Source organism: Eublepharis macularius, chromosome 4, assembly GCF_028583425.1.
Source record: "Eublepharis macularius isolate TG4126 chromosome 4, MPM_Emac_v1.0, whole genome shotgun sequence".
NCBI classification, from domain to species: domain Eukaryota; kingdom Metazoa; phylum Chordata; class Lepidosauria; order Squamata; family Eublepharidae; genus Eublepharis; species Eublepharis macularius.
Genome location: NC_072793.1, coordinates 71,647,585 through 71,674,574, shown reverse-complemented (window position 1 = coordinate 71,674,574; position 26,990 = coordinate 71,647,585). Strand labels below are relative to the sequence as shown.

The window sequence follows — 26,990 nt, the reverse complement described above, 5'->3', positions numbered from 1 at the left end:
AAATGGAAAGTGGTAACATTTTGCTGCTCAGCTTGCAGTAGTTACTAAAACAGTTTTCTTTTGTTTTTCTAGTGCAATATGGGGAAGGTGGACTCCATGCATCATGTGAGAAGAAGTATTGTGTTCGGGGAAGTAAGTGTGTCATAAACAAAGAGACTGATAAGCCTGAATGCAGGTGTATAGATAATTGCAAGCCCAGTTACATGCCAGTGTGTGGCTCAGATGGCAAATTCTATGAAAATCACTGTGAACTCCACCGAGCTTCGTGCTTGCAAAGGAAAAAAATCTACATTATTCACAGCAAAGACTGCTTCTTCAAAGGTAAGGATTCTTCTCTGATAAGTTAAATCCCGTTCACTAAAATTTATGCTACTTTCTTTGCCATATATTAGATTGTGATATATTTAGTGTATAGAAAATAGTTGTTCAAAGCATTATTTGTTCTAAAATTATATAAAATGCTATATCACTAGCTATTAATTCCATGATTGTAATTAAAAGCTAAGTAATATATGAACAATTAGCTAACATAGCTCCACGCATTGTACACTAAGCATATTTTAGTACCAGGAAAATTTCCAGTGAATAACATTCAGTTATTTAAAGTTTGTGTAATTGTAATCCAGATAATTAGATGAAAAAGTAATTTGTGCTTAGTGGTTAGAAGCTCTGAGGGACCCCAGTTTGCAACCTGCAGGGGGTAGAAAGGTGCAGGGCATGGTGGCTGCCATTCTCAGGGGCCTGGCAGCTCCCAGCAGCCTTGAGGTAGGGCAGCACAACAGCCTACATTCCAGGTGCCCAGCCAGCCAATTGGCAACAGACTGGCTGGGTCCTCATTAGGAGGGATTTCCCATGGCTGGCTGGGAGGATGCAGTCTTCCTCTGGCCGCCAGCTAGAAGGAAAAGTCACAGAGCTGCCGGGCTTCAAGCACTCAGCTCTTGAACTGGCTTCCCACCCAGCGCACCCTAACTGTAGGGGTTATGGGGGTTTATATTGGTTCTTGGGTTTAATAATCTGTACTTTATGATCTCAGCTGTTCTATCTCCTTCACAACTTTGGGTGGGTGGTTTTGGAATTGAGCACAGATCCTTTGGGTGGCGGAGGAACAGGGCCACATGCCCAATTTCCCCATACCTGGGGATCCTCTAAAAGGATCTTTAGGGTGAGGCATCGGAAGACAAGCCCAGGTGGGGGTTGTTGGGGCATGCTCACTCAGATGGTAGGGTGATCCAGATAGAAGTTTGTGCCCATGAGGAGTTCCATGGCCTATCATCCCACGGTTTCTCCCTTCAACAGAAGGGGTAAAGGGGTGAGGAGGTCATCATCCAGCAGGCAGGTTGGCCAGTGCTGGGATCCATGCCCTATGAGGCACCAAGGCTCAACAAGACCTGAATACTCTGGAGAAGTGGGCGGTTGTGAACAGGATGCAATTCAACATAGATAAGTGCACAGTATTACATCTGGGCCGCAAAAAGTGGATTTCAGCAAAGCTTTTGATAAAGTTCCCCATGACATTCTAGTGGGTAAACTAGAAGACTGTGGACTGGACTATAGGACAGTTTGGTGGATAGGGAACAGGCTAGAAGACCACACCCAAAGAGTGGTGGTCAATGGTGTTTCATCAGATTGGAGGGAGGTGTCCAGTGGGGTGCCGCAGGGTTCGGTTTTGGGCCCAGTACTTTTCAATATTTTTATTAGTGATCTGGATGAAGGGGTAAACAGGCTACTCATTAAATTTGAGATGACACCAAATTGGGAGGAGTGGCAAACACCCAAGAAGATAGAGTTAAAATTCAACAAGACTTGAATACTCTGGAGAAGTGGGCAGTTGTGAACAGGATGCAATTCAACATAGATAAGTGTACAGTATTACATCTTGGCCACAAAAATATGAAGCACAAATACTGGATGGGGGATACACTTCTGGGTAGTAGTGTATGTGAAAGAGATCTTGGGGTAAGAGTGGACTATAAACTAAATATGAGCAGTCAGTGTGATGTGGTGGCAAAAAGAGCAAACTCAGTCTTGGGTAGAGATGGGCACGAACAGCAATACGAACAAAAAAAAGCCACAAACAGCCCAATCAGCTGTTTGCGAACAAGCTGTTCATGAGGCCCAATTCTAAACAAACAGGTGGTCATTGCAAGCCTCGTTCGTTGCTGTTTGTTGCTGTTCGTCAAGCCAGACAATCTGGTACCTGCAATCAATTCCCTTGGCAACCAGAGGCAGGGACTGCCTGAACTCTGTCTGAACTCCTGCTGTTGCCCTGGAAACCCTAATCTAAGCGAAATTTAGCTTGATAGGAGGGTCTTCCTTTAAAGTGTGGAGCTCCAAATTTGTTATAAGGAAGCAAAGAGCAGGGGCGAGGGGGGCTCCCAGCTCTGGTTTTGCAGACAGTGAGGGAGAGACAGTTGCTGTTGACATTTTGAGAGAGAGAGAAAGTGCACTGGAGCTTGAATTTTCTTTGTGTGTGGTGGGATAGGGATCTACCTCTTTAAGTTCCAGGGCTGCTGCCAGGCTCTGGGCCAAGCTATTATTTATTATCGGTACATTTCTTGCTGCCTGCTCAGGTAGGGTTTCTGGAAGTGGTGCGGTAGGGATCTTAATGGCTGGAGGAGAGCCTGCTGGCCCCCACGAACAACGAACAATGAACATGTTCATGAATGGGTCATGTTCATCAATGTTCATTGTTCGTGGATGGCAACGAACAACGAACACCATGTTCATTTTTTTTCTGTTCGTGCCCATCCGCCCTGAGCCTGCTGGAAATGTGGGGAGGGCGGAATAAAAATCGAAAATAAATAAATAAATAAAATGTCTAGTCTTGGGTTGTGTCAAAAGGGCCATTGCATCGAAATCGCAGGAGGTCATAGTCCCTCTCTATACTGCCCAGGTCAGGCTGCACCTAGAGTACTGTGTGCTGTTCTGGAGGCCTCACTTCAAAAAGGATGTGGACAATATCGAGAGGGTGCAGAAGAGAGCAACGAGGATGATCAGGGGTCTGCAGACTGAGCCTACGAGGAAAGGCTGAGGGCCTTGGGAATGATTAGTTTGGAGAAGAGGAGATTGAGGGAGGACATGATTGCTCTCTTTAAATATTTGAAAGGCTGTTATTTGGAGGAAGGCAAGGAGCTGTTCCAGTTGGCAGCAGAAGATAGGACCCAAAGCAACGGGCTTAAATCACATGCAGAAATGTACTGGCTGGATATTAGGAAAAACTTTTTCACGGTCAGAGTAGTTCAAAGGTGGAATCAGCTGCCAAGGGAGGTGGTGAGCTTCCCTTCACTGGCAATTTTCAAGAAGAGACTAGATGAATATTTGTCAGGGATGCTTTAGGCTCATCCTGCATTGGGCAGGAGTTGGACTAGAAGGTCTGTATGGCCCCTTCCAACTCTGTGATTCTGTGATAAGCTCTAACAAATAATGTTGTGGCCTTTTTAACTCCAAGTTGTCAATGTCTTCTGTTGTCTTGTCCTTCCTTACCCCTAACCAACCCCCCTTGATGCTTGGGCTGCAAAAAGCAGTCAGTAGCAACTACTTATAGCAATTTACATAGGTCAGGGAACTATCATATTTTCTCTACAGTCTCAGGATTCGTAGATATACTTTTTGTCAATGAATATTACTTTTTTCAACATAATGCAAGTTCTTGAACTCTGTACAATGTTTCCTCAAGCAAGGATATTCAGAACTAAACTAAAGAAAAATATACTTATCTCACAATATGTAATCTGCCTTGAGTCTCAGTGAGAAAGGCGGACTATAAATGACATAAATAAATAAATAGAAAAAAGTGGTTGTTTATGGGAAAAAACGAGCAGAGGCAAAGCGCTCTCCCATGCAAGATTCCACTGTGTCTTGTGTCTTATTTCAAATTGTTTTTCACACATATGCACTTTGAGTACTCCAGTGATCCAGAGAGAAGCCATATTAATATCCTAACAGAGCATATAAATGGATTGTTCTAACTTTGGCAGCAGATACTGAGTAGATAATGTCAAGATGCTGGCCTCTCTTAGTCCGTTTCTTGACTTTTCAAAACTTTGGTTCAGGCTTTTGTGCCTAATCTGTCCAAAGAAAGAGAAATCTGTGAAAATTAACTGAGTTCTGAGCCAGCTTCTCAGAGAGAGAAAGAGAAACACGGGTGCGGATGAGGTCATGGGATCAGAGGGCTTCAAGGCCATAGACCAGAATGGGAGGCTTTCTACTGCCTTCCACCTAATTAGCACAAGGAAACAGTGGTAGGGGAAATTGCTGTGATTGCAAACACATCCCAGTTGCAGAGAGATGTGGTCACATGTTGTAGTAACACCCCTGATTGGACAAGCAGGACCAGGCCATGCTGTGGGCAGTCTCGTATAAAGCAAGGGTCTTCATTGTGTTCAAGGCACTATGGGCAGAGTGTGGGCAGTCTCGTATACTATCTCCTCCTCCTCAGAGTATACTATTCACTTGAGCTCTGGACCTAATAACCAATCTTGGTGTCAGCTCTTAGTTTTTTGTTCCTGGACTTTGGACTTCTGGAGTTTCATTGGACTTTCTGGTTTGACCTGACACACATCTGTGTTTGGAAATCAAATCCTGTACAGAATTTTAGGCTACCTTTGTAATCTTTTGCACAATTCTTAATAAACTGTATTAATTATTCTTCTGCAGTGTTCTTTGGGCTTTGAGGTTTCAATCGATATCCAGTACATTGGCCTAATTTGGCTACACCTACCAAGTAATTGTTTTTGTGGAACTCAGCCTGCAGGCATCCTCACTGTCAGGGCAGACTTCTTGCTTAATACCCAGAAGAGCTGGAGATTTTATTACTCAGTCTCTTAGCTGAGAGTTAGTTAAGAGAGACTAGTGGTGGCTCCCATTACCCTGTGAGGTGAAGTTTTTGCCCTCAATAGTGTGTTTTTGTTCTAGACTTCCACTCCAGACTCCTAGTGGGGGCTGTGACAGACAGGAACTCCTCAGAGGCAAGGATCCACACAGTAGCTGGAAGCAAAGTGAGGCCTTCAAAGCAGCATAGATGTCACAATATGCATTTAACTCAGTCTAGCAGAAACATACTGGTCATGCAAACTAGTAGACTGCTCAGCTTAGTCCAGGCCTTAAATATCCTGGACAGGAAGAAGCCCTACCTGTTCCTGGGGTTCCACCAGCTGAGGCTTGATTGAGCCTGAATCCTGCAAAACACTGTGTGTGCTCAGTCTAGTTCAATAGGGAACATGGGCCACTAGCCTGGCATGTCATCACCATTCATCTGCCTTCTCATAGGCTAGTCTTTGCAGTACATGCCCAGTGCAGGGAGAACCTCAGGGACTAGCAGTACAGGATCTGTCCCTGTGAGGCAGGGGACTGGCTGCCCTGGGTCTGATACATTAGCAACATTATCTGGAGCTGAGGCTTCAGGGCCAGGCCCTTTGAGTGAGGCCTCAGGATTAGAGGTGGGCACGATCCCCAAAAAATTACTGATCAAGCTGATCATGGATCCGCGCCGGCGACGACCCCAAATCACCAATCCACACCGATCATCTCCCATTTCTGATCTGTGGATCGGATCGGGGAGTGGGAAGGTGGGTGGTGGCGGCAACCGCCAGGCCACACTTAGAGCAGGGGGGGGGTTTAACCCATCCCTGCCTCTCCAAATAGAGAGAGACACCCCCATCTCTACTCAGGATCCAGGAGCTCTGGGCCTAGGGGAATCTGGTGGTGCCAGGTGCCCCCCAGGTAGGTACTCAGCTGTCCCTGTCAGAACCTTTCCTGTGCCAGAATTGGATACAGGAACAAACTCCTCATCTGCTAAGCTGGGTACCTACCTGGGCATCACCTGGCAAGTGGAAGAAGCTGGGCTAAGGTGTGAGCAAAGGTGGCATTGGCTGGCTGCTCCATTTTGCTGCTTAGCCTTGGACAGATCCAGCTGCTGCTGCTGCTTCGGGAGGAGCAGACTGGATGCTGCTGACTCCATGCTCCACTGCTTGAACCTCTTACTCCTGGTGGTATGGCTTGCCTGACAGGAATGGTTGCAGTGAGACAGACACTGCATTTTTCCTCCATGAGGGAGGCCCCTCTTTACTCAGGCTTCCAGAGCAAGAAGGAAAGAATGTAGACTGGTGGTATCAGCCACACTGCCTTTTTTCTTTGGGCTTTAGCAGCAGTCAACAAAATGTGTCATGCAACAGGCAGCCACAGGAAGGGGGTGGGCACTGCCACAATTTTTGAGGAGGGACCTCACTGCTCATCCTGATTATTGTTTGCATAGTAAAGGTGGGTGGGCACTTGCTGGAGTACACAGCCCCTGAGCTGAACAGCTAAATCCAGATCAGAAACAAGGGTGGTGGTGGAAGGCATGCTGTGGCACCAGCCTGCAGCAGTGTACCTAAGCCAGTGGCTCAGCAAGGACTATGTGCTGGAGTCCTGGCCATCCTGGTGGAAGATGGAGGAGGGACTTAGCTCTCATCTCTCTCGCTTGCTCTAGCACCACCTAGGGCAATGCTCTAATCTCTATGGCGAATAGTGCCATTTTTTCTCCTGCTGCTGGATCGATCCATGGTGGAATATCTGAGCTTTTAATGGAAGATTGCCTCCTTCCCCTGGCCAAATGGCAATCCTATACAGTATATTGGTAGCACATTAAGCAGATGAGAGAGCTTCTCTGAGTTCTGTCCCTTTGCCTTCTTCACTGTAGATGAAACTTACCCTGATCAATTTAACTGATGTTACAGACTGAATTCCTGTTTTGCCATAATTAGCTAATATCTAAAATGACAAACCTCATGTCCTTAAAACTGAACTAGAGGTCAAGAACTTTGGTATGGTTTCAATTGCAGAACAAATTCTGCATTTAATACATGAGGGGAAAACTTGGGACAAATCATCTTAGTTTGTAAGGCTTTTGTGTATCATCTCACAACACTTTTTCTTCTTCTCTGTAAACTTGTGATTGAGATTTTATTCTACTGATACAATTCACAGATACAGTGTGAACCTATAGAGATGTCTGCAATTCCCTGCATAACAAAAGCAGCAGTTCAAGAGTGGCTGTGATTTTGTTCTTTTACGTATTCCATGTATGTACATTGAGTGCACCAACGGAATTTGAGTTTGAGAGTTCTTGCTTAGTTAGTTGGGGTTAGAAAGATATAAGGAAAGATTGATTCAGGACTGATAAGCAACACTTTGGAATACACTCCTGTTAGCAAATTATTAAACAAATGATGTTTGACATTGAGTACCTTTTCAATTGCAGTTTTGTGTTGTAGCAAATTTAAGCTTTATTTGTTCATTTTTAAGACAAAGCAAGGAAACTAGGGATAGCGGAACCTAAATATTAATGAAACCACTAATGGAACATAGTTTTGGTGTATCATTCAATAGAAAAAAACCCATTATTTTGGGTGGATTCATTATTATATGCTGCTATTCAGACAGCAGTTTGCTTGATCCACCAGAATGATTCTGTGGATAAAAGGATTTGTGCTTGTGGAGCACAACTTTCACACCTGCCTTCTCCTGCTGCAGCCCCCAGTGCTGCTACATAGACAATTTCTGTGAGTTCACCAGGACCAGCATTTCAAGGGGTATTTTGAAGTGTGGTGGGAGAAGGGAGGTAAAAAATACTTTTCTCTGCCAAAACACTTTAATCAATCTAAGATGTTGTTTTCTGTGGCAGTTCATATCCATCAAGGGCTGGATAATATAAATCTCAGGCAGATTTATATTATAGTCTTTAATTGCACACTTGAAGTATTTTAAATGTATACTTAAAATGTTATCTATAAGTATGATGCAAACACATGTGTATCCTCCTGTAGGTTATACTTAGTAGAAAACTCACCCGAAATATTACCTACCTATACTGAGGATTATATTCTACTAGGGTCCAACATCAAAAGCATGGCATGATTTCAGGGCTGCTGGTTGACATGGGCAGATAAGTTATTGAGAAACACCCTACTGCACTGGATGTGTACAAATCCCCCAGGCCAGATGGGGTGCACCTAAGAGTGCTTAAAGAACTTTTGAAAGAGCTTGCAGACCCTTTGTTAATCATCTTCCAGGCCTCTTGGAGGACAGGTGATGTGCCAGAAGACTGGAGGAGGACAAATGTCTTTCTAATCTTCAAGAAAGAGAAAAAGGACAATCTTGGGAACTACAGACCTCTGTCCAAGAGGTCTGGCAGTCTTCAACGAGTGGCTGGATGAATAGTTGTCAGGGATGCTTTAGGCTGTTCCTGCAATGGGCAGGGGATTGGACTAGATGGTCTGTAAGGCCCATTCCAACTCTATGATTTTATGAAAAATCTTATTTTACATGACTAAATCAGGCTATGCAAATGAGACTATGTGCATGCCTGTTTGCTGTCAGCTCTACCTTCCGGCTGTGATTTCTCCTCATGTGGGCCTACTCATGTCAACAATTTACCCTTGCAAAGATTGAGGGATGGATAGCACAGAGGACTGGGGAAAGCAAAAATTTACCCCACATGAAGAAAGGAATAAAAGGATTATGAAACAAAAGTGGACAATTTTGTATGTTCCTTAGTGCAACAGTTCCATGGTTTACACTGGACTCAAATCAAATGCTATTTAACGTAATTCTGAGTAGACATGCATGGGTCTGTGCTGCTCATTGGTGAACCATTGAGGACCATGAATCCATGATAGAACATCCACATGGAGATTCAGTCTCTGTCAGCTCCAGTCAAAAGATCTTAGTTTGCAGATGCTGGGGAAAATATTTCTTTGACCAAGACTATGAAGAGCCATTGCCAGCCACAGTAGACAGTATAGGCTAGTGGTCTCACTATAACAAAGGTTCATTATTCTTACATATAAAGCTACAAAGATGAAGCATGACTGGCTGATTAGATACTGTGTGTACAGTTACAGCACACTTATATTCTTCAATTAAATCATATATCTAATTCTGAATTTGCCCCCAATGTATTTTTTTTAAAAAAACTGAGAATTGAACAGGAGAGTGACCTATGGGAACCCCAATATTGCAGGAAAATGCCAAACATTTTAAAAATGGAGGAAGGTGGAAGGTGCTGTTTTCTCCTTCTTCACCCTCCTCTGCCAGGCAGAGATGGTGTTGAAGTGGCAAAAGTAGAGACCAGGAAGAAGAAGAGGAGATAGGTTGCTGGGCCCCCTATCTGAAAACCAGGGGTGTGGAGGATGATCCACCTCTGCTAAGTGAGCATAGGCAAGCCAGAGTATGCTGCTCACAGGCTGCACAGGCCCAATGATGTCAATTCTGGTTTAAACCAGAAGCTATGGTATCTCAGCAGGCCCAAAACATAACGTTTTCACTATGTTTGGGGCCAATTCTTAGAGAGATGCCAGAGCTTCAGGTCTCAACCAGAAGTGACATCATCAGGCAGGAGATCTGGCAGACTTGGTAGGAGGAGACCCAATAGCTCCCTTTCCCTCTTCCACAAATTCCACAGAAAGGGTAACAGGTAGGGTTTCCTGGTGCCCGCCAGTGGTGGGAAAACTCCCGGGGATTTGCCCCCTTGCCCGCTGATCTGTCAGCAATCGGCGTGAGGTGGCAAGCCACCATCAGGTACCCTGGGAACATACATGGTACACATGCTTCCACTGGGTGAAGCAGTTTCCAAAAGTGATGTCATTGCGTTGGCTACAGGAGTGGTTGCATGCTTCATTTGGGACTGGTTTTTGCCCCAAATGGGACAATTCAGCCTCACGCAGAGTGCAGGAACACTCCTGTGGCCCGTGCAGTGACATCTCTTCTAGAAGTGATGTCATCATGAAGGTGTACACGAAGACTGGCACAAGGTAAGTGCTAGGTTCCCCCCACTCCCTCTGGGAGGCTATAGGAACCTGGCAACCCTAGTAACAGGGGAAAGAAAGGAAGCAGAGTGGAGAGCAGGTGAAGCAGGCAGGTAAAGGCATTGGCACTATGAGCAAAATTGGGCCTGCAGACCTGGCAGTGAACAAAGAAGCAGCAGGAAAGGGAGGGGAACAGTGGGGATGATGAGAGAGATGCCACCATTAGGTCAGACCGGGATAAGTAGAAGGAGACAGCAGGAACAAGAGGAAGTGGAGGGTGGAAAGGGCTGTTGGGAGCCGGATAGCAAGATAATTTAATGAGATCACCATGAGAGTTGCAGATATATTTGTTATAATATTCATAAGAGATATTTGTTACATATATAGTGATGACTATATATTACATTTTTACTATATGGACATTTATAATACAGATTTACTCTTGTCAGCGTGTGACGTCTGTCACAGTAAGGAGCAAAAAATGTCTAGTACAGAACAACCACATAATTAAGTCTTATTAATTTCAATCTTCAGATTTCATCATTGAAATTTATCAAAATGACTGAAAGATGGTGACAATGGTAAGAAAAGAAAAGCCAAAATTGTCAAATCAAATTATTTAAAGATGATGTTTGTAGATTTCTGTCTGAAATCTAGCAATTCCTAATGAAAATTAGCATGCAGATTTGGTGTTCAAAATGTAAATATTAGTGTTCTTGTGTCTATCATAAACTCATCAGCATAACATCTGATTGCCAAACAACCATTATTGTATTTTATCTTTCATTGCTATGGCAATAAAGGGAAAGGAGGTATTATCGTCTATCATTTTGAAGTGATTGCAGCGAGTATCCCATTCCTATCATCACATGCTCAATTGCACAAGTTTAAGTTCCATTGAAATCAATAGAATTTTAAGTGAGCATTAACTAAGTATAGGTCTATAGCCTAAGGCTTTCCCACATTTTTACATGGATCTATACTTTAACCGTTGTATTTCCTTTCATGCCTAAGTGCTCACTGACCCTATTGAGGCAATAAAAAATAGAAAACTGAAATTCCATTCTAGAAAAAAGGTCTTCATGATAAAAATTGCTCCACTTATTGCTTATTTAAAGTGTGCTAGTTTGTGCCTTTTCCTCTTTAAATAGATGAATAGGCTCTTCAAGCAGCAAAGCAATACAATTTTTTGCATAGTGATTTCCTATCATTAAGTTGCTGTCCCATGGCTGCATTTTTGTTATTTCTGTATATTCATTATTTCCTTTTTTCTGTCTGTTCATTCTCCTGTTTTCCACTTTACTATTCACTTTACTTCATACCTGTATGTATTGTAGGAGAGAGTTGCAGTGTATATGAGCACATTTATTTAAAAAGGAAGGAAATTTTAAGGTCACTGAGCTGGAACAGCAAAAGTTATGGACAGGGACATAAGGGCAAAAATGTCAAGTGTGATGATCCCAGAAAAAGTTTATGAAAGGGAAAGATTTGCAATGGGTTTGGATGGGAATGAAGTTTGAGGAGGAGTACCACATGAACTATGTGACACAGAACACAGAACTAATTTGGAGAGCGGGTTCCTGATAGAGCTGAGAAGAGGACTGAGGGAAGAACGCCAAAAACTTGAAGCTTGCAGTAGTGAAATGTGATCCTTTGCTATGCCCGAGGAAGAGGGGAGAAACCATTATGCAACAGGTAAAATTATTCAGTCACTAAGTTCAATAATCATAGAATCATTAAATAATTAAAGCCACAACAATTAAATAGGAAACTAATTAGAAGATAAATTCAAGTAGTCATACAACAATACATAATGCTGTAGAACTTTTAAATTATCTTATTGATTAAAACCCTGGAGAAAGAACAAAAAAGTGTTCATTCCTCAAAAGAACATCTATCAAGATAGGGCCAAATTAATCTCTTGGAGCATTTCCAATGCTCTGGAACAACTACAGAGAAAGCCTTGCTATGTGTAGATGGAACTTTAAGCTGGATCTCCCAGATGATTTCAAACTATAGGGGAGTAGGGTTGCCAGCCTCCAGGTGGTGGCTGGAGCTCTCCCGGAATTGCAATGATCTCCAGGCGACAGAGATCAGTTCCACTGGAGAAAATGGCTGCCTTAGAAGGAGGACTCTATGGCCTTATACCCGAATGAAGTCCCTCCCCTCCCCAAACTACACCCTCTCCAGGCTCCATCCCCTAAATCTCCAGGAATTTCCCAACCAGGAGCTGGTAACCCTATGGGGGAGAGGTCTAAAAATTTTATTCAACATTAAACACAGTAAGTCAAGAACATATGCAAGTATAAGATAATGATGGAAAGGAGGACACAGCAAGTCCAAACTGGACTTCCCTTTCCTTCATAAGAACAATCTTGTTTAGACTTACTGACTGTCCTCTGTCCCCTTAAATATAATCCAAACTCCTGGTTGCATCCCTCTGTCTTATTCCTTGCCTCAGATAACCTGCAGCAGGGCTCAAGCCTTGTTGCCTAGCCAGGGAACCGTACAGAATTTTGGTAATAAACCTGCTCTGTTTAACCAGCACAAATATCAAGGCTTAAAAAAAAAGAGGTAAGGTTCAATAGACAATGCACGACGTTCTATTTGTCATCTACAGCCTGAAGCTTTTCTTGCAGTACACTAAGCACTGATATGAGGTATAACTCGGCAAATGTCATAGTTCTGTCAAAATGATACAAAGGTCATGATTAAATGTAACCATATTATTAATATAGCTTTGAGTGTTTTTCATGACAATCAATGAACTTTGTGAACATATTTATAATCATCATTGTATTGTCGAAGGCTTTCATTTATAATCATCATTATTTCTACATCAGCTAAGTCCAGGAATGTGTTTCCCATGGAGCTGTTTCAAACAATATTTCATCAGGTGCTGCACTGCCATTGGTACTTCATAAGATAATTCAACCCACATGGGAAACTAATTGAAATATTTCAAATATTTCATGTAAACCACATGCAAGTGTTTCTGGCATAAAATATTCAGTGTCTTACAACACTAATATTATAATCTATCGAATATATTAAACATCTAAGGCATTGTGTTGCCATCAGGGCCAGGTGCTGCATCCCCCTAGGGATGCACCATGGTGTATATGCATTGTCAAAGATGAGTCAATACTCCTAAGATGCTCATGTTGCCCTTTTTATTGCTTAGTTCAGTTCCAATCACCAGTTCCCAAGGTGAACTGTCACCCTGCAGCCTGGCTGGTTTATCCCCTATTACTTCTACCTGCTTTCACCCAAGTTCTTAGGCCTGCTTCCATGCTGAAGTACTTTTCCCAGTTTCAGTAAGTCCTAGCTCATCACCCAGGCCTGGGGACAGTGGTAGTTGTGTCCTCTTGGCCAGAAATACCATCTCCCCAAGCCACCGGAGTCCTGTGTCCCTATAGACTCAGACCACACTGTGTACTCTCCTTCCCTATTCCTAGATTTTCCCAGTCAGCTAACTGCCTCCTTCCTCCTTCAGATGGACCTTTTTATCCTCCTCCTCCTAGACCTCCCATTCATTCTGCCCTGTGCCTACTCCTGAGTATATCTTTCCTCCCAAGGAGACCTTTGCCATCAAGTAGGTTTTTTCTGTCTTGGGTACTGACCCTGGTTGTCCTACCTCCTATCTGCTCCTGCCATGCCCTTACTGACCCCTTTTCTGCCCCACTACTGTGCTGCTGGCATGCTTATGGAGTGCTCATGATCCACACCTTTCCCCTCCAGACAGTTACATATGAATAGACAGGAATAATTGATACTAGAATTAAATATTCATATTGAAAGGTGCAGTGAAATATTTATTTTATAGAATCATAGAGATGGAAGGGACCTTACAGACCATCTAGTCCAATCCCCTGCCCATTGCACAAACATCCTAAAGCATCCCCAACAAGTATTTGTCCAGCATATCCCTACACAGCTGATTCCACTGCTGGATTACTCTTAAGAAGTTTTTCCTAATGTCCAACTAATACCTTCCCCTTTGTTGTTTAAATCCATTGTTTCTAGTCCTATCCTCTGGTGCCAGGAACAGCTTCCTTTCCTCCCCTAAGTGACAGCCTTTTAAATACTTAAACAGAGCAATCATATCTTCCCTCAACCTCCTCTTCTCCAAACTGAACATTCCCAAGTCCCTCAGTCTTTCCTCTTTAGGACTTGGATTCCAGGCCCCTGATCATCCTGCTTGCTCTCCTCTGCATTTGTTCCAATTTGTCAACAGTGTTTTTGAAGTGAGGCCTCTAGAGCTGCAAACAATACTCCATTTGGGGCCTGACCAATGCAGTATATAGCAGAACAATGACATCTTGTGATTTGGATGTTCTGCCTTTGTTGATACACCCCAAGACTGCATTTACCTTTTTTTCTGCTGAGTCACACTGACTTAGGGATCCCATTCCCCTGGTGAGGGTGGGGAATTCCCCACTTTCACCCTTCGCCTCCCTGCCTCCACTTCCCTTGCCAGCAGGGGAGGAAGGCCCAGCAACAGGCTTCCGAGGCATGCTCCTGGGACGGTGCGACAAAGTCACTCCCAGAAGTGACTTCATCGTTCCTGCACTTTGCAGTGGGTCGATTTTGTCCCGTTTGAGTCCAAAATCGGCCCGCTCCAAAACACACATGCATCCTCGCATCTGCGTGATGACATCATTTCCTGGAGGTGACATCATCACACTGGCAAGGGGGGGGGGTGAGCACACTTCACCGTCTGTATGGAGTATCATGGGCCCAGCGAGGAGGTAAGGGCCAGGTTCCCTGCCTCTCACTGGGAGGCTAGGGGGATCTGGTAACCCTACAGTGACTGCTCATATTTAGCTTCCCATCCACCCATATCCCAAGATCTAGTTCTTTCCTGTACTGTGTCTCTCGGGGGGCTCAAAGCGTAAGATATATTGCACTTTTATGTATGTACGTATTTATTTGTATCCTGATTTTCTTTCCAGTTGGGACTTAAAGTGGCTATGATGGGAGGTACTACTTCAGCCACTTTCCTAGCAGCACTTCACACTGACCTAAATATTTGCTTTCACTCCTAAAATATAGGAATCTGTTTCAAATCTGTTTCACTAATCAGAATTCACAGGATCCTTGTCTCACAAAGAACATAAAAAGGTTCCTTGTCTGGCAAAGAACATAAAATATATATATATGGCACATGTTTCTGTTTACTCTCATCAGATGTGATCTAGTGGTTGAATTCATTGAGCACACAGCTGAGGCTTTCTTATTCTAACTTAGAGAATCATTCATACTTGTTGATCTTTGCCTTCTGTGGCCTACATTGTGACCTGGTTGAACTCATTGTTTGTTGGATCAGGATCACTGGAAGTTAAAAACAGATTAACTCAAATAGAATAAAAAATGAATGAGAGAGAATGAGAACAGAACAAAAACCCCACAGAGGCACACCAAATGGAAATTAGACTAACAAAGATTAATCATAAAAGAACAAAAGCAACTGATTAGAGTCTGACATGCATTTTTTTTCAATTTTGTTTGGGAACATCACTCTCTATAATATAATAGCAACCCCACTGGTACAAAAAGAAGTAGAATCAAAGGATGTTATCAAATACTATGCTGCTGCTGCTGCTTGTACCACTAAGTCACATCAAAATTATATTGGAGTTAATGAGTCTTTCAATCAAATATCCCATACAAAACAGATGTTGATGAAGTAAATGTTTGTTGTAGCCTTGAGACAGTATTTTGGTATTTTTTAGGTATTTAAACTACATGAAAGTTAAGTTTCCTGTGCCATATAATAATAATAACTGCTCTTATATACTGCTCTTCTAGGCAGAGTAGTGCCCCACTCAGAGCGGTGAACAAGTTAGTGTTATTATTATCCCCACACAGTTGGAGAGCTCAAGCTGAGAGGCCACTTAGTGAGATCAAGGCAGTGGGAGGATTCAGACCAGCAGAGTGCTGATTCAATGTCCAACCACTTAACCACTATGCTACAGGAAGGATTAGTCCAACCGTTGCTCTAAACTTGTCTTTTCTACTTCAGCTATGATATGGTAAATACTAGCTAATTATTGACACACTAACAATTCTGTGCAGCAGAAAAAATAATAGTCTTATTGGAACCACAATGCAATCATAAGTATCCATCTTTTTATATTGGCTTGGTTCAGGAGTCCAGGAGCTGGGGATATGAATAGAGTGCCATCAGGTAATGGTATTACATTACTTCTGGGGAAAACCTAAACGTGATGTAACTTCTGAAATTGCTGGAAAGTGTCAGTGGGCAATGGGAGCTGAAGGTGTCATGTTTGCACCCCTCCATGCCATTGATTTCAGCTGATGTGTTGCGATGAACCATTGTTCTGTGCTGTGCTTTGATATCATATTGCTGATGCCATAACTTGCCTTGTATTCACAGGCCTGCTGTATCCAGAGTGTCTTATCTTTTATGCTTTGAAGCTCTGTCTCTGACCTTGTAACCCCGCTGGTTCTCAGGGGGAAGAATAATAATCGTGTTTCATTCTTAATCTATTGCCTCTCTTATGTCTAGACAAAGCATGTAAACTATTTAGGGAGTTCTCAGGACCGCTTTGCGCCAAAAGTTATGTTTTCCTATTGGGAGGAGGGAGAGTGCTTGGAGCCTATATGAACAATGCTTTTTACATATTTTACCATTCCTGCCAACTTCTGATCAACATGTGGACATATCTATGAACATGATTTGGTTCCTGAATAAAACCTTTTCAACCAAGACTATGGAGTGCTTGCTGTGAGGGTACAGGGGTCTATCTGCCATAGCCTGTTATCCATAGAACTGACAGAAGGTGGGAAAATTAGTGCCCTAGGAGGCAAATGGCAAGCCTGTTCTATTCAGACATATGAAACTATGGTTTATTTTAATTATGGTTAGTTGGTGAAACCAGTATTCTGCTCACAGATGATCATTCAAATCCTGGTTTTCCTCAATAAATACTGATGTCAACACCTTAGCTGTTTCCCCCACCTCCCATACAAAAATCCATCTGGTATCCCAGCCTGCATTGTAGAGAGAACAACACCAGGAAAAACCCAGGATGTCCATATTTGAACACAATATCTACAAGAATAATAGTGCAATCCTATGCACAGTTATATTTTGTAGTGTTTTAAATTTTATTGTAATGTTTTATCTGCTTTTATGTATTTTTATGTAAATTAAAATGTGCACCACCCTGAGCCCGCTCAGCGGGGAGGGTGGACTAAAAATCTAATATAATATAATAAATAAATAAATAAATAAATAAATTCTAAGTTCATTGAAATCAATGTAACTCTAGTTAATAAACAAACTTTAAACCATGGTTTCAGTTCCTGGTTCTCCATTCATAACTAATAAGATTAATAACTGTGCTTATATACCGATCTTCTAGACAGATTAGTGCCTCACCCAGAGTGGCGAACAAATTAGTGTTACTATTATTGCTACAATACAACTGGGGAGCTGGGACTGAGAGGAGTGGCTAGCCCAAGGCCACCTACTGAGCTCATGGCAGTAGTGGGATTTGAACCAGTAGAGTGCTGCTGGTTTGCAGCTGAACCACTTAACCACTGTGCTACAGCACATAGCCATAATTAGAGGAGTGATGTGTTTGAATGATCACACTACCAGAGTTAGTAAATCATGATTTCACTTGATGTTTGAACCAAGTCAATGTTTTCATTATTTTAATTATTAAACACAGGTAGAAATTTCAATGTCTGGCAGCATTGAACTGAAACTACATGAGGCAATGGCAGTATAGCCTGTACTGGATAGCTAGAAAAAACATAATTAAATTGGTTATTGTTCTGCCAAGTTTATACTCTTTGACATATCTTTTGCTATTTTTGTTGGAATTTTGTTTCTTAAAATAACTTATGGTTATTTTAAAAGCATTGGCAAGGTTTTATCTATAAAAACAAAACTGTGTTTGGCAACCATTTTCACTGGCTTATCCCCCTGTGGCTGCAAATGGAGCTCATTGGCAATGGGCCTTTCACATAGTGGGTCTCCCTGCAATCTCCGTGCCCCAGATCTCATACCAGCCATTTCCCCTCATACCACAGGAGAGCCTTTTCAACTTAAAAAAATCAGTTATTGACATATCATTATATGAATTTCTATTTTTAAAAAGCATTTTAAAATCTTGTGGTATGTAAGGGGAATGGCCACAGGGAACTGCGCCAAGAAAAACTGCCAATCTGGGTTGGAAATCCAGACTTCCCTGCCCACATGGCAATTGTTGTTGAGAGGCATTCAGCACTGTAGTGTAGTTTGGAATGCCAGTCTATGATCTGAAAGACCCTAGTTCAAATCCTCACTCTGCTGTGGTAGCTTCCTGGGTGACCTTGGGCCAGTCACTCCTTCTCAGCCTACTCTACCTCACAGGCTTGTTGTGAGTATAAAACATCAAACCAAAGCATGTTTAGAAAAAATCACAGAGAAGACTCTGGGAAGCCAGGATGTGTTCAAAACCCCAGTGATGCTGTGGGGAAAGGGGGCAGGGCACTACTTCTCAATAGCATTCAAGCCAGGGCAAATAACTCAAGTGTAAATGACCATAGACAGATTTCCCTAAATATGAGGAATTCATAGAAATGATGAGCAGACGTCAGCATTAATCATATTAACATTTGAGTGTATTAACATTCCCATATTGTTTGGATCCATGCATTCTCCATTTACAACTACATAACATTTTATCAAAGACATCACATCAGATTAAAAGCTCTTAGAACCTTAGCCACACTAATGTACAAGAATAGAGGAGGGAAAGAATTAATTGAATTTTAATTTGTGGAATGGAATCACACACTGTTTCCTAATGTTTGCAGTTAAGCAGTTTGCTATAAATATGCATTTGTAAGAATAACAATTGTATAGACCCATGTATAAAGTTACACTAGACAAATGTCTAAGGAACTAATTCTGAAAATCTATTAGATTTCATTTCTTACATCTCATCTGATTTGTACACTTCTTTGGATACTGTCTCATCATGATGTCCAAATTACCAAAATGGTCACAGTATTTCTAACAATAGTACTGGAAATGGAAACAATTTGAAATGAAGACTTAATTCCTAATGGCTGAACTAATCATTTTTTCCCCTAAAATAAAGTCTGTGTTAGGGATAGGCAACTGACAACAAATTATGCATTATGGCACCCAAGAACTTCCCATCTAGACTCCTCAAGGATTCTAATTGTACCTCTCCCACATAAGCATATAAATATATTACATCCTCCTCCCAGTTTATAAGGTCCTCAGTCCAGTGAATTGCGGGAAGTGGGCTTCTATCTTTTCAATGCTGTAGTATAGTTTTTAGCAACTGTAAGGGCACAGAGGGTCCGTTTCCTTTGACCATCAGTTGGGTTCCAAGAGACAGGTAAATAGTTTAAAAGTACATAAATATACTCAAAAACAAATGAGTAATCTAATACAAAACTAATATGAATAATGATTTCCTCTCAAATGGACCAAATAATGGGACATGTCCAAAGCATATGCTTAAGCGATGCATTTTGTAAGTTACAATGCCAGCAATTGGACACTGTCCTTAATCCTTTGCTTAAAAGGAGCTGTGGTGTCCAATATACCCTAAACATATTTTTTTACTGAATAAGTCATCGCTTAACATCTACAGAAGCAACAGATATAAGGCTTAAAGCCATGTCTCATTGCTCCGATGGAACTGGACAATCTAGGGACCTACATATTAATGGACCTCCTTTCCCCATCTGAGCCTGAGTGCCAACTCTGGTAATCAAGCACCTCACTTCTGATTGTTCCCTCTATTTGAGAGTTTTGGTCAGCTTTGTCTCATTCACACTCATTTTCAGAGACTGCACCCAACTTTGCAATATCCTACTAGACATGGCGCAGAAAGCTCCCACATTTTCTTCCTTCCATAATAGGTGTAAATCAGAGTTATTTCAATATGCCTAGCCGAAGTAGCTAGTGAATGTCTCTGGGAGCTAATAGTGATAATGTTTTAACTTTATGTATGTTATTGTATTTGTTTTAACTATGTTTTATAACTGTGTATGTTTACATTTTGTAACCTGCCTTGGTCACTGTGGAAAGGCAGGATATAAATATTTTAAATACATTTAATAAATAAAGAACTCTGCCAATATTTCTTCTGCTGGTCCCTTAGAGAAAGAAGAACGTTAAATAATTTGCCTGGATCTTTGCTTACATGTGAATGGGCCAGTGTAGAACCATTGATTGATAGAATTAAAAGGCTTTGTTCAAATCAAAATGAGGCATTTTGTTTATACTGAGTTTAAGAGTCAGGGTCAGTGCTGATGAGAGAAATCCTTGGGATCCCCCTCCCAGTTTCAGTAATTCTTGTCTCTCAGAACATACAGGTCATCTGTACCCAAGTTTTTTTTTTAAAGCTGCAGTCTGTCATTTTTTTAAAAGGAGAGGTTGGCAGTGACAGGTGGGCAGACAGACGGTATTTATTTGTTGAAACAGCAAAAAATCAAATAAAGAGCACTTTCCTTCAAAACAAAAGAAGTGGAAACAGGGACAATTAGTTAAACCAAGCTGAATCCATTTGAATGTAAGATCTGGGTCTAATAGCACCTTAAAGACCAACTAAATGTTGCTCAGGATGGATACGGTTAATTATTTTTGACAACAGAATGTCTCCAACTCAGATTAGAGCATTTGGAACTCTTAACAGAAATCTTGAGGCGATAATGACTAATTTCTTCATGTTTTGCATTAGCACTTGAAATGTGAAATGAAACTAGCAACATAGGAAGTGGGAAAATAAAAATGCAACATGTGAGGCAAGGCGGGAGCTCACACTTAACAATTAGTGTGCTTTTGAAAATATATGCTTTACTATGTAGCATTCTCATATGATACAAGGCCTATAATTTTGCTAGACTAGTAACATTCTGACAGCACGCTTGATACTCAAACCCAAACCCATCACTTCCTAGAAAACTGCTTATTTGAGACCCAGTTGAGACGAGGTGCATGCAATTTTCTGAAATGTGCAACAGGAGCTAAGCAGTTTCCATGAGCATTTTAGTGTGACCAAATATGATAAATAAAACTGGTGGTGTTATCTTTTTGTCACCATGTTTAGAATTTAAATATTCACCAAAGTATGCTTTTCTACTTCTTAAAGCAGCATCAGCTCTCAAGCTTGAGTATCAATATTTGTGTGTTATGTTATATGCCGTCAAGTCGCCTCCGACCTATGGTGACCCTATGAATGAAAGACCTCCAAAATGTCCTTTACAGACTTGCTCAGATCCTGCAAACTGGAGGACATGGCTTCTTTTATTGAATCAAGCCATCTTGTTTTAGGTCTTCCTCTTTTCCTACTGCCTGCCACTTTTCCTAGCATTATTGACCTTTCAATAGCATTGACCTTTTCCTAGCATTATTGACCTTTCCAGAGAATCTTGTCTTATGATGTGACTAAGGTATGATAGCTTTAGTCTTGTCATTTTACCTTCTAGGGAGAATTCAGGCTTAATTTGATCTAGTACCCACTTATTTGTCTTTTTGGCTGTCCATGGTATCTGCAAAACTCTCTTCCAGCACCACATTTCAAATGAATCAAATGTCTTCCTGTCAGCTTTCTTCACTGTCCATCTTTCACATTCCAGAAGAGTCAAGCAATGAGAAAACATATAATGAACATGTATGTGTTAACAGATCCAGAGCACTGGTCACCTGAAAATTAGTACTGATTAATCCTAACAATAACCGTGGTTGCTGTGTTTGATCATGTAAATACTCCCTAGACAAGATGATGGTATATAAATATTTAATATAGAAAACCCTTATAAAATGCTTATGATGTAGTGATGCAGAAGAATTTTGCATGTTCACTGGTTCAACTTACACTTTGATTGGCTGAGTGGGTTCTTTGAAATTGAGAATGAAATTGCGGCTGATGAACATGTTCAACATGCAGGAGGAATTTGACCAAAAAAAATTCTGGCAAATCTTTGTTTTGTTACATTGATGCCTCAGAATGATTAACCATCCTCCTGTTGCTGTAAAGTAAAATAATGCAAGACTATATGAAGGGAAGGAATTCAGCAATTGAAACTTTTTGTTTTAAAACAAAGCAGTAGCATCTTGGAATTTTGTATATTTTAATAATTTGTCATTTGGAAACTTTGCTACCGCACTCTTTCACCTGACTTTACAGGTTTGTACATCCCCAATATGAAAGTTTAATAAGAGGTTTGGTCACTTTTCAAAGAAAAAGTAATCAGTTTTATGTACATGCACATGGTGAATCCATATCATTACTGAAATGCGTTGCTGGGCCATGACAGTGTGACCTGATTACTTATAGAGAGTCAATATTCAGTCTATTTTTTCTTGTCACAGTGCATCCTTCAGGCATCACAATGAACATCCAGTTGGAAGCTTAATTTATAATAAGGACTCTGGCAGAAGTTACTATGTGCTGAGATAAGGTGAGAAACTCTAGATCACATAAGGGGGTTGTAGCCCAGGCTCTTCCCTGTGCCACTGTCAACCATCTAGAAATATAGATTACCTGAAACATGCTTAGACCTGAAACATGCTAGAATTTTACAAGCCAGAAAAGGTGGGGATGATGCTGGTGAGGATAGGGTTCAATTGTTAGGGTTATTTCTATCATCGAAATTGCACCCTTTTAACGTTATACTTCCAAGATACTCCTCTAAACCATAAAGAGTTCAAAATCCTACCAGGTGAACACACAAAAATTCCTTTGGAGGGAAATGAGCAATAAAAATTAATTTTCAAGAGCAAAGGCACTATTTACCTCTGCATACTTTAGTATAGCTATCTAGTTATGCAATCCTTTCAGCTGAATAAGCTAAATGACTCAATACGAGTCACCAGGGCTTTTTTTGAGGGGGAACACCCTGGAATGGCGTCCTGGCAGCTCTGAAATCCGCCCACATGATTACTTCCTCCTTTGGCCCGGTGGGCTCTGCCGAGGAGGTTAAGCTGCTTTGAGTTCATTCTGCTTTCTTTTCATTCCTCTGAGAGAGAGAGAGAGAGAGAGAGAGAGCTGGGGCCCAGTGCGAGCTCTGCAGAGGAGGCTTAGCTGATTTGAGTTCATTCTGCTTTCTTTTCATTCCTCTGTGTGTGTGTGTGTGTGTGTGTGTGTGTGTGTGTGTGTGTAAGAGAGAGAGAGAGAGAGAGAGAGAGAGAGAGAGAGAGCAAACTGGGGCCCAGCGCAGGCTCTGCAGAGGAGGCTAGCTGCTTTGAGTTCATTCTGCTTTCTTTTCTTTCCTCTGTGAGAGAGAGAAAGAGATCAAGCTGGGGCCCAGTGTGGGCTCTGCAGGGGGATGATACACTGCTTTCAGTTCATTCTTTTTTATTTTCATTCAGGGGGTTGGTGGGGCTGTGTGTGTGTGCCACTTTGAGTTCATTCTGCTTTCCAGGGGGTGGGGCTGTGTGTGTGTGTGTGTGTGTGTGCTGCTTTGAGTTCATTCTGCTTTCTTTTCATGGAACGGTGGGAGCTGAGCATGTGTGTGCTGCTTTGAGTTCATTCTGCTTTCTTTTCATGGGGGTGTGTGGGTCTGTGCATTTATGTGTGTGTGTGTGTGTATTGCTTTCATTCTTTTGTTGACTAAAGTTGACATTGTTATGGTTCCCACAGCTTTTGAATATGGATTGGTTCTCTGTTAGTTAAATATATCAGTTATGGTTATTTGTATTAGTTAAAATATCAGTTATGGTTATTCCAGTTTCATGCTACGAATGGATAGCTGTGTCCAAGTCACAGAAGGCTTTCATCAATATATTCATCAGCATATAGGTGTTCTTATGTCTTAATAGCTGTAACTCAAATGGTTCTTCCCACCCTCACCTGATTAACATCACTGAAATTGCAGTGGACGTATAGGCGTTAAGGAAATTTTTATGAATATTGATTGTCTGGGACATTGGAATATTTATGAGTATTTCACAATGTCACAACAGCTTAACCATTAGTAAGGTAGAGTTAGCAGGCAACAAAAAAAAAGCTATTTTAAACTCAGTTTAAATCTAATGCAGCTAAAGTTGAGTATCTAATTTTGAATTGCTCCAGTAAAGCAAAACCCTCCCTGAAAATTCAATATTCATTAGATTAGGAATTTCAGACTGTGGAATTTTGAGAAAGAATTTTGGATTTTTTTTTCTACACTTGCAGAGGGAATCTGTTAGATTTTAGATTTGTGGAATAGGTTTTGGATTTTTAGAGGGCCCCTCCTTCTTGCATATTTTAAAATATGATTCCAAAGAAATGAAATGTTTGGGAAAGGGAATGGAAGATTTCACTTTTTGTAGAGGATACAAAAAGGGGAAAAAACCCTTTCTCACAATAGTGTAATTTTCCAGGCTTACTAACATTTATCTCATCATAATGCATCATGCTGGGTTCCTGGAAGTGGCGTCACTTCTGGGAAGCAACAGCGCTTCCGGGAGTGACGTCACTTCTGGAAGTGATGCCATCATGCATTTCTGGGAGCTTGTGCGTGCTTTGCTCATGCACATGTGGTAATAGAGAGTTCCATCACCTCTTTTCCCAGAAAAAAGCCCCGTGATTCACCAATCTTTTGCAAAGAGAATGAGGGACGGACTATATTTTCTTTCACAAATTAAGTATTTCTTTGAGTATATCTGATAAGCCAAATTAGCTAGGAAGAATAATTGCTTCATTATCAGTAGATAATCAAATCATATTTGGAGAGCTGACATTTTTGAAATACTAAAACCATCTATTGGGCTTCAGGAGAGTACAAACAACCAATGCTAGTTTAAGCCATTTTAGGCCGTTTTCCAAACATATAAATGTGGCAGAAAACTCCAGCCTTGCTTTCATCTGGGGCTGTGTTTGTGCCAAATTATTCCAAAGAAATGAACAGACTCAAGAAATCGCTTAAACATCTGCCATCCTTGTACTAACAGTTGGTTACCAAGTTCAGTTTTTCTACTGCATGGAATACATGGATATGTTCCATAATGATATCAACACTTATGAAAATGTACTGTAAGCTATTTCCCTGCCCAAAGGAAATGTTGATGTGTGTTTAAAGACGACCATACCTGAGGAGTTCTTAAAGACACAGCACAGTGAGGAGTTGCGTTACGAAATCAAGATCTCATTATCTCTTTTGCCACTCTTTAATATTTCCATTTGCATTCTTAGGGAGTTTTTTAAAAGCACATCTACTCATAATCATCCTATGAATGGTGACAAATTTGCTTATTCTTTGATAATGCTCTTTTACAAAGAAGACATCATGTAAAAGAAAAGCTCCAAATTCTTCCTTATTTAAAGAATAAGAAACACTTCTCTCTTTGCCCTTGGTACACAGTCAATGTTTAGAACTACAGAGGAAGCATATATTTCACCTGTTGTTTTTGAAAGAATCAGCTGAGTTCCAATTACAGTATTTTCCAAAAGTGGCATCACATGTTTTGGATGCTTAGCGCAAAAATACAAAGTCAGGTTTGTATGACTTGTGACCCATCAAGCCAACTATAGCCAGAGAGATTTTCTTTGAATCCCTCTCATGCCATCCCAGCCCAACTCAAACATTTTATGATTTTCTGTGTTGTAGCAGTTTTAACCCAGGAACTTGAAAACAGTGATCTGTGAAAGACCTTTTTATTTCAGAATAGGTGCAAGCTCAGAATAAATTAAAATTCACAAAGACACACACTAAGATACATAGAAAAAGACACATGTTCAAGGTTCCACAGCTGTGGACTGGCATCTCTTGTCAGCCTAAAAAGCTGATGAGATATAAGATGCCATCCACATTTTCAGCACACGTTAAATACCTTTGACAAACAGAAGAATTCTCATGAAAGGACACTGATAACTCACATCATTACTTTATCTCTTGGGTAGAGATGGGCACGAACAGGAAAAAAATGAACGTGATGTTCATTGTTCATTGCCATCCACGAACAGGGACTCATGAACAACCACGAACACGGTCCTGTTCACAAACATGTTCGTAGTTGACTGTTCATGGGGGCCAGCATGCTCTCCTCCAGCCATCATCCAAGTTTGGTCAAGATCCGTACTGCACCACTCCCAGAAACCTGACCTGAGCAGGCACCAGGAAAGGTACCAATAATAAATAATAGCTTGGCCCCAGAGCCTGGCAGCAGCCCTGGAACTTGAAGGGGTAGATCCCTACTGTACCACGCCCAGAAACCTTACCTGAGCATGCAGCAGGAAAGGTACCAATAATAAATAATAGAGCCTGGCAGCAGCCCTGGAACTTGAAGGGGTAGATCCCTATCCCACCACACACAAAGAAAATTCAAGCTCCAATGCAACTGTCTCTCCCTCTCCACTGTCTGCAAACTAAGCCAGAGCTGGGAGCCTCCTCCCCCCTGCTCTTTGCTCCCTTGTAACAAATTTGGAGCTCCACACTTGAAAGGAAGACCTGCCTATCAAGCGAAATTGGGCTTAGATTGGGGTTTCCAGGGCAACCGCAGGAGTTCAGACAGAGTTCAGACAATCTCAGCCTAAGTTGCCAAGGGAATTGATTGCAGGTGCCAGACTGTCTGGCTTGACGAACAGAAACAAACAGAGAGAGTCACGGAAAATTGAGTAAACCAACAAAGAACACCGTGACCGACTATCTAAAGAAATAAATACCGTTATAGCAAATGTGTCTTTATAATATAATAACCAAAAAAGTCAAAAAGGTTATATACAGACAGGAAAATACTTCAAAGTATCATGAAATCCCCTGTAAAGGTCATATGATGTGTCAATTATAAAGTGCAAGGTGCTATAACTCTTAATAATTCAGACCACAAGGGTTCACAAAACTAAAGCTGTCTCAACAAACATCAAGGAATCCCCTTCCGAATTTGCAAAAATACATATATGCAGTCAAAGACTTGCACAAAACAATAAACTGAATTAGTGACAACCCAAACTGATTTCAAAGCAGCTGGAAGGCTTGCAGCCAAATAAATAAACCGATGGGAGACACAAACGGCTGGAAAACTTGTGGCAAATCCCACCAAATGTAACTGCTATGGGTTTGCACACGCCAGTGAGCAGGTGGCCATTGTGCTTACAAACTTGTGTGACTTACCTTTTTTATCTACTGTGTAACTGCCAAGAAGAAGGGGATACCTGAAACGGGACTCCTCGCATGCATTAAAGCTGGCCCCACTTGTTAGCATGTATAGTCTAATCATCCTTT

At 41.5% G+C, this 26,990-nt stretch overlaps 1 protein-coding gene across 1 annotated transcript in view; it reads left to right on the top strand.

The window, feature by feature from the left end:
* The window catches only part of FSTL4 (follistatin like 4), a 733,440-nt gene that overhangs the window by 248,620 nt on the left and 457,830 nt on the right, over positions 1-26,990 (top strand). Inside the window, exon 3 of the mRNA XM_054977698.1 lies at positions 73-321. Within this exon, the coding sequence (XP_054833673.1) occupies positions 73-321 (249 nt within the window). The remainder of the gene's footprint in view (positions 1-72; positions 322-26,990) is intronic.